The following is a 20,676-nucleotide window of genomic DNA, read 5'->3' as shown; positions in this document are numbered from 1 at the left end:
GACCGCGCAGTGAACGTTGCGCGTACCGGCTAATTTGCCTCAACCATTATCCAGACGGGTAAAGAAAACAAAACCACGTGGTCATATAAAGAGGGGAGAGTTGACAAAAACTTCAGTGAAACTGAATGAAGTTGATTCAGAATTACGCTAATATCACATTATAATGATTTAGATGATTATTCACTACTTGTTAAGTTTCATGGCTTAAACATGGACTCGTATAACGCTTACGACGAAACTAATTTGGAATGTTACCACCCTCTGATTAAAATGGAATGCTCCGGCAACCAATGAATGAATGAAAATTCGCCGGTTTGTGTGAATGTAAACAGAACCGCTTTTACTATACACCGGCTAGTATTTCTCTTTCGCGCCACAAGATTGAGTCGAGTTTTGATGTAGCCCTCAGTGCTTTTAGACTTGTGATGAGCCTGTAAACATTAACATAAATAAATATTTTTGATTGTCGAGGATCCTAAAAAACGAGAGAAAAAAACGGACGATAATTACAAACGTGAAGGAACTGATTCTAAAGGAGTTTGACGACAGATTTGGCGATTATTTTTCGTGGAAAACCGGTAAGTAGTTTTCTTCTGTACGTTCGTGCCTTTGTATGTTTACGCTCCGACACATTTAAGGAATGTTTAGGGTGTGCCTTATTTAACTTTGGGGTCGTTTACATGACACTTTTTGTTGTCAACCTGAGTGAAATTTGATCAAGTTTACCTGATATACATGTAGGTGTGATTGCTTGATTTCTAAAACCCGTAGGCCTGTACCGTGACCTCCCCGTATTCCCATCGGTGAAAATATTTAAACGATGATTTGTTGGGAAGGGCAAGAAATGCAAGGAACATCATTGATTCGCTGAAGATATCAACATCATTGTTGGCTAACGTATTATGTTCCCTTTCTTGCGGTCCTACTATATTTACTAAACGCAAAGCTATCACTGCTTAATTATTGCTCACAATAATAATATCTCATTTGCTCAACTCGCAGTGTTTCGTGTGCCATATTGCACTGAGGACAACAAGGAAGCGGAATCCAACAGCGTGGGTGTCTGTGAAGAAGGCGGGGTTTCCAAGAGCGGGTCGTCAGAATGGAGAACATTTTACTACCCGCAGTCGTATTCGTATTATTAAGCAGTTGTACATCACAGGCCAAAGGTGAGTCTTTACGTTAAACACCTATAAACTAAATATCAACCACCCACCTATCCCCTCCCCCCTAATAAATAAATGATAATGTTTAAAGAGTGTCATTTATTGGGGTCTCATGCCGTAGTTTATGATTCATACTGTCGTACGAATTGCACACAACATCCACCCTTTTGATTGAAATGAATGAAACCTTTTCAAATGTGCCCATCCCCTGTAATAATATAGTGGGCAAAATATGCAACCATTTTCCGATAATGTCGTCGCAGATAGCACAGATTTTTGCCTCCCACGACCCGTATTTTTGTTTGTTTATAAAACAACTTGCAACACGAACACCCTTTCGGAACCCTTACAACATATCCGAGTATTTATGTTAACGCGAACACCCTTTCGGAACCCTTACAACATATCCGAGTATTTATGTTAACGCGAACACCCTTTCGGAACCCTTACAACATATCCGAGTATTTATGTTCATTCATGATGGATCGGCAAAAATGAAACTCATTTCTGTTTTGTAAGCACGGTGGCGCATGTGTACAAAATATGCAGATTTTTTTTCTTCTGAACCTGAAACTGATAGTAAAACCTATACAAAAATCATCACTTACTAAAGTGAATTATTCTTAGCACAATATTGGGAAGTCTTCCTGAACAAAAATTATACAATGATAGCTGTTTTCGTTTGATAAGGCCATGGCACAAATCGTGTGAAGATTTCACCTGAGCTTATAAATAAATTTTTGTTTTCTTCAATTCATTCATGAAAATGTGCAACTAGGCCACTGGTACTAGTAGACTAGTATTCTTAAACTTGTGCAAGTTGTAGTGTAAATTCTGAGCCAGTATGATAACAACAACAATGCTTTGTCCAGTCATTTTTTAACTCCAGGATGGGAAGGGGGTGTTCTCATCGAAACATAATAAACGCTGGTATGGGACTACTTTGTTTATGAGTCCTGTGTTGTGCACACTTCCGGCAGAGGGCTCAATGAAAACCGCATTTTGATTTTCATTAATAAATTACAGCTTCTTCTATTTTTATAAATAAATTACAGCTTCTTTCCAGGAGTTTCCCGCCAAAAATACATCAATACAAAGATTCGGCGTATCCGAGATCTTTGACCGCAAATGTTGCCATCCGGTTAGCGCATGATGCTCCACAACTTGCATCATGTTCGTGACCATACCATTTTCTTCGAGGGGAGGCAAATATAGCTCTCTTTCGGGTGGGTCCCTTCGAAAAGCGCATGGCCAGTTCTTTTTCACCTTATAATTCCTAAAATTACACCTTGGGGATGTTATCATTAACCACTAACTAATGTAAGTGTTAATTGTCAAAACAAAGTGATTGTTTACATTCCGAAAATAGTCCACCCACGCCCAATGTTTGTAAACAAACCCCTGTGAATGTAAGTGGACTGCTCCTCATGCGTGTGTTACGTTTTTCCAAGGATCAATAACAAAGCGCGCGCTCTTATATTGGTTTGACGTAACCACAGCAAATGCTACTCTGGGAGCGAATTCATTTTACTCTTCTCTTGGCTGGTTCCAATAAGCACAGATGGTTGAACTACGTTCATCTCTATTATATATTAATAGAGATCAATGGTTGAATACCAGTGACGTACATATTTCCCCAAGCAGACGCATAATAAATAGACACAAAAGAACGAAGATTTTTCCTGGAGAAGTTTTGTTAAATTTTCCAATTAAACGCCCAAACTAGTTCAACACATTGTTCTAACAAAAACATTGTAACAAACTTAGTATCTATTTTCTTGAATTAATTTGACTTTTGCTGTTGTTTATAATTATTCCTAATATTAGTTTTATTTTTCTGCTGTCGAAATGTACATACATATTTACGTTAGTTTTGTTTTAATCATTTTAAAGAAAGGGGATACACATGCGGAATGGAACGCGGAAACGCTCAGTTTGTGTTTGGAGACAAAATTCCGAAACAAAAACAAAACTCAGTTTGTACCAAGTCATTGGTACTTATTGGTCGAGTCAATGGTAACCCTTTATACAGGGGCCAATTTCATAGAGCTGCTTAAGCACAAAATTTGCTTAAGCACAAAAATAGCTAGCTTATTTAACACATAATACTGGCCAAAATTTCATGCCATATACATTGCTTGTGACTGGTAGTTAGTTGTTGTTTACTTAGCATAATAATTGAGTGGAGTCTTTGCCGGTAAACTGATTTTACTAAGTAAGGATATTTTTGCTTAAGCAAAATTTTGTGCTTAAGCAGCTCTATGAAATTGGGCCCAGATCATTCTTTATTCCACCCTCCTCATTTGATTTTGTTAACATCAATGGTGAGGAAATATTGTAACTCTTACCATAACACCAACCTTACTAATGTTCATCCAATAAAGCTATGCCCTTGGCAGATTTTATTCATGTATGACCATTTCATGTCATTGCAAAAATCCTTCAAAAAGTATTGTGTTCATTTTAATCTTCTAAAAAATAATTGGCATAACAATTACAAGACGTTTGAGATACTTATTGTTCCCTTGATGCTATTTATCTCTTCTGAACTTGAAAGAATATGTTATTCAAAGGCATCATTATTCAACAAGAACGTCAAAAGTATATAAGCCTTGGGTATCTTTTGAAATTGGAGCCCCCATTCTAGCCATTTACTGCAAATCTTGGAAACGAAACATCGTTTATGCAAATTTGCATATGTAGGGTTTAACACACACACTAGCAAAATCATGGCAAACTTCCGAAGCACATATTTTGTTTGTCCATCTTGTGGTATCAACCATTAAAATATGATGCGTCTCGAACATTTAGAAAACGCAGTCCTAACGCAATATCACACCATTTTTTTGATGAGCTAAAGGAAGCGCCATTGTGGGGCATTTCACCAATGGAACAATAAACCACACAAAGTTTGTCTTTGTTCAACTTTGACCGCAAGAAAAGTTTTTTTTTTACACATAAACTTGTTCTACAAAATATTAAATAATATACAAAAATTACTGTTGAAAGGGGCCTACGTATGTTCCTAAAGTCGAGTAGATCTTATGTACGCAACACGATAGCCTACAAACGTCACTGTTACCTCAATTACGTTAATGATTTGTGAATGCAAACTATCGAATTTTAGTTCCACTATTTTGCTTAAAATGTCATTCATTTAAATTCCGCAATAATCAATAATCCTATTTACGTCACGATATTTGTTCTTTTTATAGACACGTCAAAACAAAATATGTTTTGTTTACAACAAATTCCACAGCTGTCCGTACCTTTTATTCATATTTAAATAAATACTCGGGGTTTTTTTCTTTCTCGAATCCATTCATGGGGATCACATGTTTGATAATTAAACTGTTATAATAATTACATGCTAATTTTACAGGTATGATGATAACCCGATGATAATTTGGGAAAAGTGGATTTCAACAAAACTCCTTTCGTTTTCAAAATATTAAGACCGCTAATATTAGGGCTAGACAGTTAGCTCTGTTTTTGGTAGAATTTATTGCACAAGAGAATACACTACTTTCCATCTTGTTTTCGAAGAACAGTTAAAGATGGTCTCCAATGACAAATTCGGTTTTGTAATCCACTCATTCCCCGATATAGAATCATCATGATATGGGGAAAGATAACAAACGTCTCTATAACCTCACTTTATATTGGTTTAAAGGCAGTGGACACTATTGGTAATTACTCAAAATAGTTATTAGCTATTAACCTTTCTTGGTGTGACGAGTAATAAAACATCGTGAGAAACGGCTCCCTCTGAAGTGCCTTAGTCTTCGAGAAAGAAGTAATTTTCAACGAATTTGATTTCGAGACATCCAACTTGAGGTCTCGAAATCAACCATCTAAACGCACACAACTCCGTGTGACAAGGGTGTTTTTTCTTTCATTATTATCTCGCAAGTTGGATGACCGATTGAGCTCAAATTTTGACAGGTTTGTTATTTTATGCATATGTTGAGATACACCAACTGTGAAGGCTAGCATTTGACAATTACCAATAGTGTCCACTGCCTTTAAAGTGACACGATGATTGATACCCTTACTATGTAATAATGTGTCAAAATAAATAAAAGTCAAATGACGTCTCATTGCAAATGATCTGCTTAATGTTTCTCCAAAAAATGTTCAGCTCACTCCCAACTATGATGATATTCAATCAAAACAGATTTGAACTTGATATTTGGGCTGGCACGAACATTTCTGTATGGGATGTACCAACAGACCTTTCTGTGCGTTTCCAATTCGATTATTTCATCGTCGGTTTACCTCTAAGATGGCGGCTGGATGACGTCATGCATAAGACCTATTACCTTTCTTATATCAAATGTATGTCTGTCGCATCGTACAATGATGTATAAAACAAAAAATTGTTTAACCTTTAGTAATTTGTTCCCTTGATTTTGTTGAAACTTCAACAGAGATACCAAGTACTGGTCAGCAATCGCAATGTGTAAGCGGGACATACATGATGGTATCTTACCCGGACGAGGGACACCGTTGCGTCGCCGACTGCGGCCCGGGCTACTACGGGGACACGGTCACTAAGTCCTGCCAGCAGTGTGACTCGGTGTGCCTCACGTGTGTTGAATCGCCTACTAAATGCACGAGTTGCTCAGAGCCAAACTTTCTTCTTGGAAATGGGTAAATATTGTTCATGCTCTTTATAGAAAAGCTTAAAATCTTAAAAGATTTTTGTGGCAAAGTTAAGAGTTCAATCATTAAGTGTTTAGGTTTAGAACCTATGATGATATATTACCTAAAGGTTATACTTAAACTGCTCTATCAAGACACATCAGAACCGTCGCAAAAAAAAATCACCACCAAATCACCACCAACTGCGACACACATCACTCGATTCATCCCTTTCGGTTTTATACATTATTTTGTTAACGTTCCATTTTGGACAATATAGACCCCCTTGCATATGATGCCACAAGTTTTAAACTGATGAGGTCATGTTATTGGTTGAGAGTTGAGCGTGACGTGTACACGTTTTCATTGTTTGACCCCGGCAGCAATAAGCCGTTTTAAGATACGGTGATCACATTCATGTGACACTATTAGGTTTGGGTAAAAACATGTCTGTATACAAAAACAGCCAAACCAAACAATGCACTCCTATTGTATCTGCCATACCTCAAAAAGGCCAATGACGGCCTAAACAATGGGTCTATTTTAATAAACTGTCAATGAAATGCACCCTGAGTTCACTTAAAACTAACGATATATCAATAAACAATGTTGTCAACCTAAATGTTCTATTAAACCGTGGTATTAAATTGATCAGAGCAAAATGAAGTGTGAAGTTGTCCCAGATTAACTCATTAAAAAACACATCGTGACGTCAGAGTGAGAGATTCCTGTGAAAGCATGTTCGCATTTTTGTCACCGTGCGCAAATTAATGTTGGTGCAACAAATTTGTGACGTCAACTAATTGTGTTATCGATAGCCTTTTATTTCGGAATGGAATTTCAAACTACAGAACCTATGGATTTGACTCTCAGCAGGAAGAGCATGATGCCGTCAATGAAATGTGCACATAAATATGGTGTGTGTAGCTGGAAATATTTTCATGGATTTTTGGGTGGGGCTAAAAGTATATAGCTTTTGTTGAATTCACTCATGACTATAGAAGTTTATGTTTGGTGTCTGTATAATTTTAATAAGACATTTTCAAGGCGTAAGAATTCTGGAAAATCTGGGCTAGATTTCACAAAACGCTAAGATTTATCTTAAGATGGAGTAGCAATATTGCCATCGTGGTTTGTATTGGGACATCACATTCTGCTTTAGCATTTAGGATTGATACAAAGTTAAGATCAATCTTTGCTCTTTATAAAGTCGGCCACTTGTCTCCTTGAAAAACATCAGACTGCTTCAAATCTATAATTAGGTCAAAAGATTGTAATTACATACGATATTGTTTCTTCGGTTAACAAGCAAGATGGAATGAGTTCCTCCAGTCTACCACTTACTGACCTACTTATACGACTAACCCTCAAAAAACCATTATCACATTTTCATTATCTGATGCAATTAGATCTGATACAATTCACTTATGGTAATGCATTAGTTTCTTTGGAACCAGATTCCGGTAACTCAAGGATGCGAAGTGCTCTACGTGCACGGCGTGCAAGACGTGGGTGGGTGTAAGCCTATAGCTCTAATTAAAGGCAGGGTATACCTTATGGTAATATTGTCAAGGACCATGGCCTCACCCGGTGTACCATAATATCCAAACAATGCATAAAGATAACAACAAACCTGTTTGGGGCTCAATTGGTCATCGAAGTTGCAATGGCAAATGCAAGAAAATAGTGAACGAGAAGAAAACGCACTGGTTGTAATGGAACTGTATGCTTTGAAATGTTTGAAAAAGGCTTCAACTTGAAACCTTTCTCAAATTCAAATATTTGGGTAGAAATTACTTCTTTGATCTATTACTTCAAATTAATGGTGTCGTTTCTAACAATGTTTTGAAATATCAACGGCTAAACAGTTTTTATGTTCATTAATTTTTAGAGTGATAACCAATGATGTACACTCCCTTTAAAGAGACAGATTTTTATAAATAGCGAGATATTATAAGGAAGGTTGTAGTAGCTCCTAAAATAGACTAATTAATTACATATAAACTGCATTAGCTTTTGTAGCGTCTGGTGAAGTTGTTGTTGCTACAAAAGCTTATGCAGTTTTTACTGTAAGTTCAGTAAGTTCTACCATTTCATTCCTAGTAATGAGTACTGAGAAGAAAGTCGAAGAATTGTACTGACTTATATAATTATTCCATGTATAGTCAGACAGCTTTCAGATTGAAACAAATCGGATATGTCTGTTTGTTTGTTTGTTTGTTTGATTGTCTGTTTGTCTGTGTTTTTGTTTTTGTTTTAAGATATCGACTTTGATTTGTCTGCATTTCCGCTTTCTCAATGTGGATTTCTACGTAAAACCACGTGCGCGCACCTAAAGCCCGCCAAAAACACATGACGCGCACCAATAACCCATTTGCAGCATTTTCCCTCGCAACATTGATAACGATCCATCCATGAACAGACGACAGGGAACAAAACGGCGGTGGAGGAAACCGACCGCGTGACGTCAATACGGCTCTCTCGTCCCGTGACTACATGACGTCATAGCAAGAAAAAGAAATGTCAATAATTGACCGTCGTCTGAGAATGAGGACGTGATTTGTTTTTACCCTATACGGACATTGCGTATCATGGTAGTTGATTGCAGTTGTATTTGTACGAACGCGAAAGATGCAACGTAATGTTAGTACAATATTACATCAATATAAAACAAAATGGCCGTGTTAGTCAGATTAAGGAATGTATAGGTGTACAGTCGCATAAAACTGCAAAAGGTTTTGTTGACGTAGTTATTGCATACGAAAGCTTATGCAATTGTCTTATGTAATTAATTAGCCTTTACAAGTGCTACCACTACTTTTAATGTTACATAAGTAAACTTCAATTTTTTTCAACTACAAAGTAGTACAAATCAATACTTATTTTTCTTCTTTTCTGTTTCGTTGTTTCGTTGGGGGGGGGGGGAGTCGGGGTTGTATGTGTCCAACTGACTTACCGATTACCATTGATGACGTTTTGATCGGTCATGACGTTTCGTAGCCAGTTGACGTCCTTAGCTTCAGGACTACAACGCAACCATGGATCAAGTGTGGGCAGTTAAAGTGTAGGATATCACGGGATGGATGTCTGGCTGGGGTTCGCCACGGAAGTCCCGCCTGCATAGACTGTCTTGAGTCAATACAGGCATTAGAATACAAAAAGATTTTGTATCGTGAGCAGGTTTTCCTTTTACTTGCGAACTAACACGGTCGGCCATTTATGGGAGTCAAAATTTGACTCCCATAAATTGCCGACCGTGTATATAGAAAATATCTTTCTAATCATATGCATTTTATAACAAACGGTTACAAACGCTTTTCAAAGACCAACTCGACCAAACCAAGGCAACGTGTTCCTTTAATAAACATTCCCACTCTTTTTGCGTTGAATTTCCAGGTATATGACCTGTAAACAAACGTTATCATATTCCACTGGCACATTCTGGCACAATCCCGGCCCAATCGCGGCCATTTTGTCTTGAGTCAATACAGGCATAACAGAATAATAAAGATTTGGTGTCATGAGCAGTGAGCATTTATAAACACCTTTCCACTCTTGTTACGGCGATGTTTAAGGTACCTGACCTATATACAAACGTTGTCACATTCCTGGCACATTCTGGCACAATCCCCGCCCATAGACAGTCTTGAGCCAATACAGGCATAATAACATAATACAGATTTGGTACATGAGCAGTGAGGTTTAAATAACATTCCCACTCTTTTCACAGCGAATTTTAAGGTACTTGACCTGTACACAAACGTTGTCACATTATACTTGAACATTCTGCCGGCATAATCCCGGCCATTTTTGTCTCGTTGGGCCTTCGGCCAAGATCAATGTTTCTCTAATTGCACAAAAAACAGTCTGCGCTGCAGCTGAAGTTAAGAATATTGAGGGGGGGCGGGGGAGGGTAGGTTTATGTCACGTACATGTAGCCCCAGAATTTTATTTTGACCGGGATTAAAACAAATAAATAGATAGATTACATCTATACTATCCCTCACTGGGGAAATTAAAACGGCATTGACAAAGAACTTTGTATATACAAATGCAATTCAAATGGTAATAAATGAAAGGATACCAATAACAAAGATGATGGCATAATAGTTAAAAACCAGTTCAATTAGTTTACATCACACACACACAATAATAATAGTAACAAGAATGTCCAATTAAAGTTTTCAGATTATTTGTGTATCGCTTTAACAGTTCTTTTAACACTCAACTGTGTGGTTTTGAGTAAAGTGTCAATGTAATAATAATAATGCAATAAATATATAAATAATATAAAGTTTTTGAAGTATTGTTTTTGGCTTTCAAAAAGCAACAATAATGTATTTTTTTAAGATTGTCAGTGTGAAAATGCTGGACTTGTTTCCCAATTTTATATGAATATAATGTCTATATGACATTTCGAAATTTTTACGATTCGAATGCATTCTGTGAGTGGTTTCGTGGGTGAGCCAATAAGAACAGATCGTCGTATAGGCGCATTTCAAGACTCTTCGTTTTTCATTGAACACCCTGTGCAGGTGTGTAAAGGACTGCGGAAGCAAGTTTTCTCGTGGACCGGCTCGAAGTAGACTACGGTTGGCGGGAGGAGCTGATAAGTTTGAAGGACGAGTGGAGATACTGCACGAGGGAACTTGGGGAACGATTTGTGATGATGACTGGGACATTCTCGATGCTAATGTGGTTTGCAATGAGCTGCAGTTTGGTAGTACGTAGCTAATTGTTTTCGTAAATTTAATTATTTTCCAGCACATTTTAATGATGTTGTTTATTAATGCTGCTTGGAAACAAAATGGTCAACCTTGCTCATAATTGCCATAAGAAGTAGTCACACGTGTGATTTAACGTGATTCATACACTCTCAAAAGAGAGATGTCCACATGGCGTTACCGTAAAAATCACATAATCAACGGACCGAGGTTACTAATTATGTTTTAAGAGCTTTTCGAAAACGAAACTCGTATGTATTTTGAATGACATTTTACATATATAGCTATATACTGATCAAAGAAAATAAATCATATAATTGTCTTACCGTCAAAGAACAAAATATGAATGTTGTTGCAAATCAAAGTACATTTGTGTTGCGGTAACACCAATGTGTTTATCTACTTGTTTGGTAGATTATGTTCTTTTGAGAACATATATTATTATGAATGGTCACTTGATAGATTGGTTTGCGGTCCTTGATCAAACGAATGTTTCGATTTTCTCAATCAATTTCTCCTTATCGATTTACAAATAGGTTCCGCTCGGGAAGCTCTGAGCATTTCTGAAACAACGTTTGGCTTAGCGTCATCTCGGATGCCAATTCACTTGGATGATTTGAAGTGTCGAGGTGTGGAGTCCAAACTGGACTTCTGTCCGCATCTTGCTTGGGGAAGACACAACTGCGCTCACAATGAAGATGCTGGTAAGAGGCGTGTGATTTATTTGGGAAAGTGCCAGCAGATTAAATATTGAAAAGCAGGGAAGGTTTTCTTTAAATTATTTGCTCATTGTATTTATTTGATACAATTTATTATAGATTAAGTAAAGAAGGCTATTATTTTATTTAATGTGTTTAATTATTTATTCGTTTTATTTATTATTCTAAATATATGTTAATGTGATTTGTTTGCTATCTGCTTTACTTTACTTCACCAAAAAAAATATGCTATTAATTTGGTTTCATGTTTGGCCTATATTATATTAATTATTTTATTTTAATTTTATTGTTATATTATATATCTTTTGTTTGCTTATCTGTTTATTGAATCAATTCGTTTACAAATCATTATATTTATTTACATTTCCTCGCGTTGATTGATTGTCACACCGACCAGTTCCTCCAACCCAATTCGACATAAAAACATTGTTTTAACCGAACATTCCGGAAAGAATAACTTACTTGTTGCAATCATAACAATCCACAAACAATCTTCTACCACTCCGATTTTTTCAGCGATACCTCAAACACGCTACCACATTATGGAAGGAAATATTCGTAGTTAGTTTAGCATTATAATCTGCATTGATGAAAACAATCAAAGGTTCAAAAAACATACGTTCCCTTAAATTTAAAATATTTTGCTGGTGCACTTTCTAAAGTTGATGTTTTGATATCTCCAATAGCTGTCCGATGCGCTGGCCCGGACCAGTCCCGTCTCTGTGTGACTTCTTGCGGCGATGGTTTCTACCAAGTTCCCGGTACCAATCGGTGTGAGCTGTGTGACACTCAGTGCCTCACGTGCACCGATCGCCCAAACCTCTGCCTTTCATGCGACGCGCCAAGGTTCCTCCAGAAAGACAAATGCGTGGAGAACTGTGGCTCTGGGATGCATGGAAACACCTTGAGTAGTACGTGTGAAGCTTGTCATGAAAATTGCAACAATTGTTTTGATGGAGAGACGGATGATGTGTGCTCGAGCTGTAATGATAGGATGTACTTGAAGGGTCAAGTTTGCGTTGAGTCTTGCGATCAACTGGCTAAGAATTTGGCCATCAGACTGGTGGGAGGGGTCACCGAATATGAAGGTCGCGTGGAGGTAAGTCGCATAACTTTTTTCATTTTTTTTTCTTCATGGTGGTTCAGGTATGGAGAGGTTTAGCTGGTGCCAAATACCATGAAAATGCTTAACTTATTAGTTATACCAAGTCTATTAACCGGAATATAGTTACTAGCCAAAATAAGCTATGATGTCATCAGTTTTCAAATAAGTCTTGATCACTCCTGTTTCAAAAATGCAAATGTTACCTAAACCATAATTAACTTCATTACTTAAATTTTATCAATATTTAATTCCAAGACAAGTTTTCAATTTTATTTTTACATTTCACCAGCTCCACTTATTTAGACCTGTCTACACCGTGCAGAAATCCGCATTACTAACTTTTACTCCATGCTTTGACAAACCATAACAACATTTCAGACGGCTGTTTTATGATAAAACGGTCTCGAACATCAAACAGCAGTAAAGTATAACAGCCCTTGTCCAACATGGCTGCGCCCGTCAAACAACTTCGGTGAAGCATTCTTCACTTGTTTCTTGTTGCAGAACTTCTTGTTAACATCATATCTAAGTGCTTACATGTGGCAGAGTTTTGAAGCTTTTCGTCAATATGGGCGTTGTGGTTTCTTTGTTTGTAGAATTGTGCTCTATCATTATGAGTCTGACTTTCACTTTTTTGCAGTAACTTAACTAGATACTAGATAGTGCAGTTTGCACGTTCACGGTTTTTCCTGTGACGTGCATGTAATGCATGCATCTAAACTCTGTGTGTTGTACTTGCAACTTGGTTTGTTTATTTCCCTGACTGCCATTACAAACACATTGAGTTCAATGAGCTTGTCACTCCTGTGTTTTGTGATTTAAACATTGTCTTTGATTTAAATTCTTATTTAACTTGTTTTAAGTATACCTATTTTGCATTTGTTTTACTTTAGTTGTCAGGTTGTTTATATTTATAAACATAAATTATAAAGACAGTGTTAGTGAAAACATGGAGGTAGAAATAAATTAGTGAATCTACAGACAAGGATATTAAACCCTGCGGATTTTCGGCGATGCCTAAAAAAAAGGTTCCCTAAACCACATTTAATTTCCAAATAATTATGGGTTTTTTTTTAATTGATGATTTTAAATGCATAATATAAAAAATAATCTTTATGTTCTACTACAATAAAAAAGAATTTCATGTGCATTTGTGTCAAAAGTTTTAAAAAGACCGACTCCGAAGATAATAGAAAAGACACACCCATTGATCTAAAAAATGAAATAAATACAAATGTTCCTCTTTTTTTTTGCCAGGTGAACATCAACGGAGTTTGGGGCACAGTGTGTGATGATGAGTGGGATATCAATGATGCTGAGGTTGTGTGTAGAGAGCTGGGGTACGGCTCAGCCCTGGCGGCCGTTACGGCTCCAGGTTTCTCACCGGGAACAGGTTGGTAGTCAAATAATTCAGAGACAATGAAATCACCTCAAAAATGTACTTTATAGAGACCAAAGTGCTGCCCTTTCATAGCAAAAACAGCCTAACATTTCCAGAAAAGCAATTACTGAGCAGTGAGCTGCTTTGCCATGAAGATAAAAGTGTAAAAAGAAGCCGAGATAGGAAATGTAAGATTCACACCCATACATAGAAAGACTTTGAAACTTTGAAATGGAAAAAGGCCTTTAATTTACCCAGAAATTATGTATTGTAAGAAACCAGAGTAAAAAGCCATACAACCTTTAACTGCCGCGTCACCAGGGATTAAACCCAAGTTTAAGAATTTAATCTGGGAAGCGGCTGATGCAACTTTTTACTCCAAATATCAAGTAATAAACCACAACTCAAACTGACTGGGTAAATTTTAAAAGAATTTTGAGTAAACTAGAGCAGGACTTGAGCAGAACTAGACTAGAGCATTGACTTGACTTGTGACCTCTTGATTATCATGCCAGCTCTCTAACCAACAGAGTTATCTTGCCCTAACGCTAGTGGTCTCCCTTTTATTTATTTTGAACAAACAAATAGTACAGTTCTGAGAATGACAGACTTTTATCTGAATTCATAGTTTTGGAAGTCTGCCTGGTATTACCAAATAATTCTATATTTTCTCAAAATTATATGTGGCAGGCTCTTGAATCTATTTTTCTTTCCCTGAAGATACTTTTCCCAAAAGCTCCTCAATGTCTATAACTCCAATGTTTATCACACCTGGATCGCAGTTTCAGATTTTTTTTCGACGGCAGTTACTCCCGCCCCTGATTGTGCAGTAAAGAATCTGTTGTCCTTTTGTTTTCATAGGACCTGTTCTTATGGACCATGTCCAATGTAAAGGCAGCGAGGCGGAGTTGGTTCAATGTGAGCAGAATGATTGGGGCGATAATCAGTGTCGTCACACTGAGGATGCTGGTGTGCGCTGTGAAGGTAGCATGAGTGTCGGTAAGTCTTCACTTTCATTCAACACTTCCACTTTCAATTTTAACATTACAAAAGCTTACAGAGTTCATCGAAATCAAAATGTTACGGTATAATTTTGATGGACCCTGGCCCAGGCCTGGAATTTCATCTTTGAAAGAGCAAGGCCATTTTCAGGGCGCTTCCATTGGAAATCGAAAGTGCAATGGCCTACAGTCCCTTGGTAAAGTATCGAGCATGTGTGTTTTAATTCAAACTGCACTTTTGATGATTTGAGCTCGTAGAATTTAGAGAGTGTAGATGTGTGTAGTGCTTAGTGAATGATTTTCATTGTCGGCATAGCAAATGCTATACAAAGTTTACCCCCCCCCCCCCACAAAAAAAATAAAAAATAAAAATAAACAAATAAAATAAAACAAATGAATAAATATAAAGTAACATGTACCAAGTGCTACGCAAAACTTATCCATTTGCCACTCAATATGAGCATTCTTAGTTGGCGTAAAACATGCTCAGTATATAAATGAAGGTGTTTTTTTTTTTTGTTTTTTTTTTTTTTTCATGAGTGTGAAGCTTTAGGCCTACAGCTCCATTTATTTTACTTTTTAGTACTCTCAACAACAACAAAATATAATAAAAATATAAATTAAACACAAAACATTTATAAGGGATTAGTTTCCTATTAATTTGATTAAATACCAGTATGAATATTTCCTCTTCTGTTTGAGTTGGATGGATGGGGACTCTCAATAAAGCATCCAGACATTTGTAAAAATTATTTAAATTGACATTTAGTTTGACCCTGACACTGGACGTGTTGATGATTAGACTTGCAGGTAGAGATATTACCTGGGGGATGGTAATACCATTGATGGAAGATGTGTACTTTTTGGGTTCGTCTGTTACTTGTCTGTCACTGTCTATGTAACACAGCTAGACAAGTTCACGGCTGACTGGTTAGACAGGCTTTAGGGTATAAAGTATCATTTATAATAGATCGTTGCGGTACCTGCTGCCAAAACATAGGATTCAAACTGCCTCTAGCTACCGGGCAATCTCGGTAGTCTAGTTGGTAAGACACTGCTCTAGAATTGCAAGGGTCGTGGGTTCAAACGCCACCCGAGTAATATGCCTGTGATATTTTTTTTTTTGGGGGGGGGGAAGTACTGAGTATACAGTGCTCACACATCTGTGTATGGGTAAAAACCAAAATTAATAAAGTATCATCATGATCATGCCAGCATGGTATTATTACTATTGTTCTTTTTTCTGATATATATGTTTTTGTGTTTGAATAGCCATTGGATTTTGTGGTTGAGTTTTTTCTGTGATTGAAGTCCTTGCATGCATTCTAAGAAAATGCCACCTAAAAATAAAAGAAATACATTGTACACATCGTACTTTACTTTAAGTTACAAGAAAAAACACACAGCAACTGCTGTGGTGCTCTGCGAAAGTCGATTCCTGAATAAGTCATGTTATCATTCTCATGAGAAAAACACATGGAGGGTCAAAGTTCAGATTCTATTTGTATACCATGTGTGCATCATTTCCCTATCCAAATAAATCAAGACAAATTTGACAAAAAAAGTAAAGCATTTTTTCTCTACTGGCTTAAAACCACAACTCTGAGTCCCACCCACAAGGAAAGTTTCCAGCCTGCATCAGTTTGATCAATAAGACCATCTGTTACATGAAATGCTGACTACGCTGAATGTACACTTTAGGATGTACACGCTGAGCTGCGGAGCTCTGCTAAGCTGACTGAGTACCGGTTGCCGCATAGCAGGGGTTTGCTCGGTCACTTCACCGGTAACCTGTCCATGAACTCCAGCTGCATCCTCTCTCCGCAGCTTGTGTTTGTAAACAAACGAGAAACAAAAATCCCACGACTGGACTGGGTGGGAACGTGCTCATTATCATCCGGGCGGATAACCCTGAACAGGACAAAAATAATAATTGTTAGTAGAGGGGCAATAAAAAAATGAAAAGGATTGATTGTAGCTACAAGGCCGAAAGGATAAATATTAGAATCCATTTGTTGGAAAATTTAGATATGGGTGATTTAACTTGTTGAAAGGAAACTGAAACTATTCGGTTGTAAAATATGTCGGCATTGTTGAAAACTGACAAAACAATTCCTCACGGTTAAATGGTTGATGAAGGAAGGGCGGCTGCCGCTGCTAACAAACCAAAGAGGGAACAAAAGGCTTGAATTTGTCTGAACTATTTCCATATGACTTTGCAATTTTCTGTAAATGTGTACAATTGGTATATTTAGAAAGAAGGTAGTTTTTTTTTAAGTGAGGGCGTTGCCGTCAAACACTTAGGAGCTGATTGTGTGTTTAAAACAATAATAGTGTCACTAAAATTGAAGTTAACTTTTCAAACTTCTAATATCACTGAATTTTTGAATTTCCTAAAGTTAAAGTTGTCACTTGTCACATTAAACTTTACTAGAATAACTTGATGCGTTGAATTCTCTTTCCCCAGTTGCATTTATAAATTATAAAACAAACTCGTGAGTAATGATTGCATGCATATTTTTTTTGCAAAAAGTAGGCCCAAATAGTTCCAGGAAAAGCATGATACTGTCCTTGATAAGGGAGAGGTTTTGGGGCGGAAATTTTTTTTTACCCTTTTTGAAAAGGGTTATTTTATGGTTGGCTGTGTTCCCTTGCACCTGTATATTCACTGCAGGCTATTATAAAAATTCATCCTCCCGAGGTACATTCACAGGCGGGAAATAAGTTAAGTTCAAAGGCAGTCAACCTAAAAGAAAACCAGCTCTTTTGAAAGACTGCCAGGTCTTCTTTGTGATGCGATGGTTGTTCCCCCCAAGGGGTGTAACAGAGCGATAAACTAGATTCACTGGGGGAACAAATGTCGAACAATGACAGTAAAAGCTTGGAAATCCGGCGGGAACTTATGGAGCAGAACTCCTAGCACTTTAATTTATTCAATTGGAAGTTTTTTATCAAAATAGAACTACTCTTGCGAGAACTCTTTTGAATTATTCTCTTACCTCGTACAGGTTCAGAAACATTTTGCTTAGTGTCCACAGACAGGAAGTTTGTGATGAATACTTTTTTCTTTATTTAAAGAAAAGTGCATAGTCAGGGCTGAAACCTTACACTGGAATGTAGGCCAGAGTTCAGTGAGTTTAGTGCCAGGCCTGTTAACTCAAAACTGAGCAAGTCCGGCTCTTTGTCCGACTCTCAGTTTTACAACTGATTAATAATAATGTACCTCCTTGTGTAATTTGTTCCAATGTTGACTTTTAGTTTGATAACAATCTTTCAATTATGATATGTATCAAAGTATACCAAAACAAAGACGAGTAAGATATAACTGTAGGCTACAAATGGTGTCAAGGTGTCAATATAAAGCATTAAATATAAAATTTTGATTCTGATTTTTTAGTTTAATTTCATTTCATTTCATTTTATTTGCCAGCAAACATGAAAAAACACAAACATGTATTAAAAAATTTCACATCAAAGATTTACAAGAAAAAGCATATTCTGTGCTAGCTGTTCATGATTCAGTTTCATAATTTACAACAATTGCAAGAAAAAAGGAGCCTGATGTAATTTTTTTATGTTTTTTTTTTTTAATCATTGGTCACTCCTCAAGTGAAACCTTAGTAAAAATTGTTTTCTTTTCAGCTCATCATATCCATAATTTTCATTGAAACACAAGTAGTTTTTAGTTATGTTTATAGCTCGTTCATTCATTCTTTCAGACATGATTTCGTTAGTGTTTATGTTTCTGATGTAGTCACACAGAAAAATTAAATAGTTTTCTTGTGTTCTTTTAAATTCCAACCCTGCTCTCCTAAACCTTATCCTACCCACCCGATCCCATTATGTGCATGCTAAAAACCCACCTGGTACCTGTTTGTACCCGTTTATACCACATCCTGGGCCGACCAAAAAACCAACAGTCTCAGCTTGGGGTACTCTGGTTTCAACCCTCACCCATCCCGGTAAGTAAACGACCCCTTTCCACCAAACCCCTTTTTTCCCTTCCTCTTCTTTCTGTTAATTGAGCGTTTTCAGGTTTTGTTTTTGCTTATTACCATGTTCTCTTCGCATCTCCGTGTCTGTTTACACATGGCTACATGTGTGTTTTCACTTTTTCCTTTACACACACTTCTCTATGCTTACACAGACTTTCCTAACAAAGTGTCTTCAACAGCTTAAATACTTCACAATAGCACGCTCATCATACTGTTAACACTTACAAACTAGTTTTGTTCAAAAGCTTTTCACACTTTACTGTATTCTGCTATCGATTTTCCGAAAAATCCTGCAACCTCAAGTGTGTGGTAATCTTCAAGAGACCAGTAGGGCATTGCTCCCTACTGTATGACCATGATTATGTCATCAAAGGAACGTTAATCCTTTCCGAATACCAAAGCTCTTTTTGTCAACCCCCTCAAAACTCTATCACATAGCTGCCACTGCTGTGTACCCTCTCTTCAAATAAAAACGTCAATGATTTTGTCACTGAAGGAATTTCGAGTGGCTAAAGCTAATAAGTAGGTCTTATCTTGACAAAAGGCAATTGAGCTAATGGCCGGCATTGATCCGGAAATGAGCGGGATTTAAAATCTATTTTGAGAATAAACACGGATGTTTTCTCTGCGCACAGAGACGAGATAAAGTCCTCTTGTTAATTTTATATTAATGTGGTTGTTTTACGGTCAAGAGTTCCCACCAAGCCTTCAACTACTCTGTTTTACATTTGGATTTAAAGGGAAGGCTTATTTTTGGTTGTCACTCTGAAAATTTATGGCAATAAAAACTTAAAAGGTAACTGTGATTTGTGATATTCTTAAAGTTAAAACCTTGAGAAACTATCAGCTTTGAAAACAAGGTCACAACATTTACAAAAACGACGAGAAAGAAACTGAATCTCAAGAAAAACAAAAACTGGGTCCGAAGCAGATCTGAAACTGCATCGTCATAATTTGAGAATGAAGACTGAAGAGACGCACTTTCCTGGACATCCCTTGACATTTTATCGAGGCATAAAACAATACCCTGGGCTAGATCAACCAACTATTGTGCGCTGTGTGCGTAGCCGAACCTTGCCCATGGAGAAGGGGCTACTTCAAGGGGCAAAAAAAAGGGGCAAAAAAAGGCTTTGAGACATGATAACTTGTTGTGGTTCTTGGCCATCGATTTTGCTGCGAAGCCGTTGATTTTGAAAGCAATATTTTCTGCATACAAGCTGCACATTAGCAGTTGTCAAAGGTGATGCCCAAAGGGGGAACTGTTTAATGTAATTACTCTAACAAGATTACTTCAAGAAAATTATCAGTTTGTGAAAATCTGTGATCATTTCTCGAGAGAGAAATCATCAATGCATGGTTTAATGTTTGATGCATTTACGGGACTCGACAATGAGTAAAAAGTTCAACTTGTGAAATGTATCGTGGGCATAGGCTGTTGGCAGTATGCTTGGATAATTTCCTCCACAACTTAATAATATTTGTACGCATGCATTCCCAGGGTACCATGTAAGTATTATTTTTGTATTCAACACTTCGTAAAGATGTTTCGCTCACTGGATATAACTTGAATGAGTGAAACTTCTTCTCGTTCGAGGAAAACTGTAATTTGTGTAATTAATGTGCCCATCCTTCGTGCTTATCATTTAAGTGTTCTCTTTCAGCTTTTCATACAACCATCACTCCATTTTCTTGCTGCTATTTTCATACATGTTTTTTTAGTTCACCACTGATCTTTACTGCTCTCATTCTTTCGTGGTCTCACATTTCCATACATATTCATCAAATAATAATGAATCTGGTAAAAATTTAAAGAGGTTTTAAGTTCCTCTCACTTCTTACAGCCTCTCACTTCCATATTTGTTTGGTTAATTCTTTTACTCATGATGGATTCATAATTTCGCTGGGAAGAAGATGAGCCAAGGTGTATAACTGCATGCCCAT

At 37.1% G+C, this 20,676-nt stretch overlaps 1 protein-coding gene across 3 annotated transcripts in view; it reads left to right on the top strand.

Moving 5' to 3' along the window:
• The first annotated feature begins 344 nt into the window (after positions 1-344).
• LOC139941321 (scavenger receptor cysteine-rich type 1 protein M130-like) overlaps positions 345-20,676 on the top strand; it is a 77,231-nt gene continuing 56,899 nt past the window's right edge. The window contains exons 1-9 of one of the 3 annotated variants that reach the window (XM_071937752.1): positions 345-578; positions 1,003-1,169; positions 5,597-5,819; positions 10,346-10,533; positions 11,071-11,238; positions 11,940-12,352; positions 13,616-13,751; positions 14,601-14,738; positions 18,661-18,702. In XM_071937752.1, the coding sequence (XP_071793853.1) occupies positions 1,103-1,169; positions 5,597-5,819; positions 10,346-10,533; positions 11,071-11,238; positions 11,940-12,352; positions 13,616-13,751; positions 14,601-14,738; positions 18,661-18,702 (1,375 nt within the window). In that variant the 5' untranslated portion in view covers positions 345-578; positions 1,003-1,102. Of the gene's footprint in view, positions 579-1,002; positions 1,170-5,596; positions 5,820-8,902; positions 8,983-10,345; positions 10,534-11,070; positions 11,239-11,939; positions 12,353-13,615; positions 13,752-14,600; positions 14,739-18,660; positions 18,703-20,676 lie in introns of those variants that run through there. The other 2 variants (XM_071937753.1, XM_071937754.1) reach the window with 2 other exon arrangements.

Source organism: Asterias amurensis, chromosome 9, assembly GCF_032118995.1.
Source record: "Asterias amurensis chromosome 9, ASM3211899v1".
Taxonomy (NCBI): Eukaryota; Metazoa; Echinodermata; class Asteroidea; order Forcipulatida; family Asteriidae; genus Asterias; species Asterias amurensis.
Note: the sequence above shows the minus strand (reverse complement) of the source record. Positions and strands in the feature narration are given on the sequence as shown.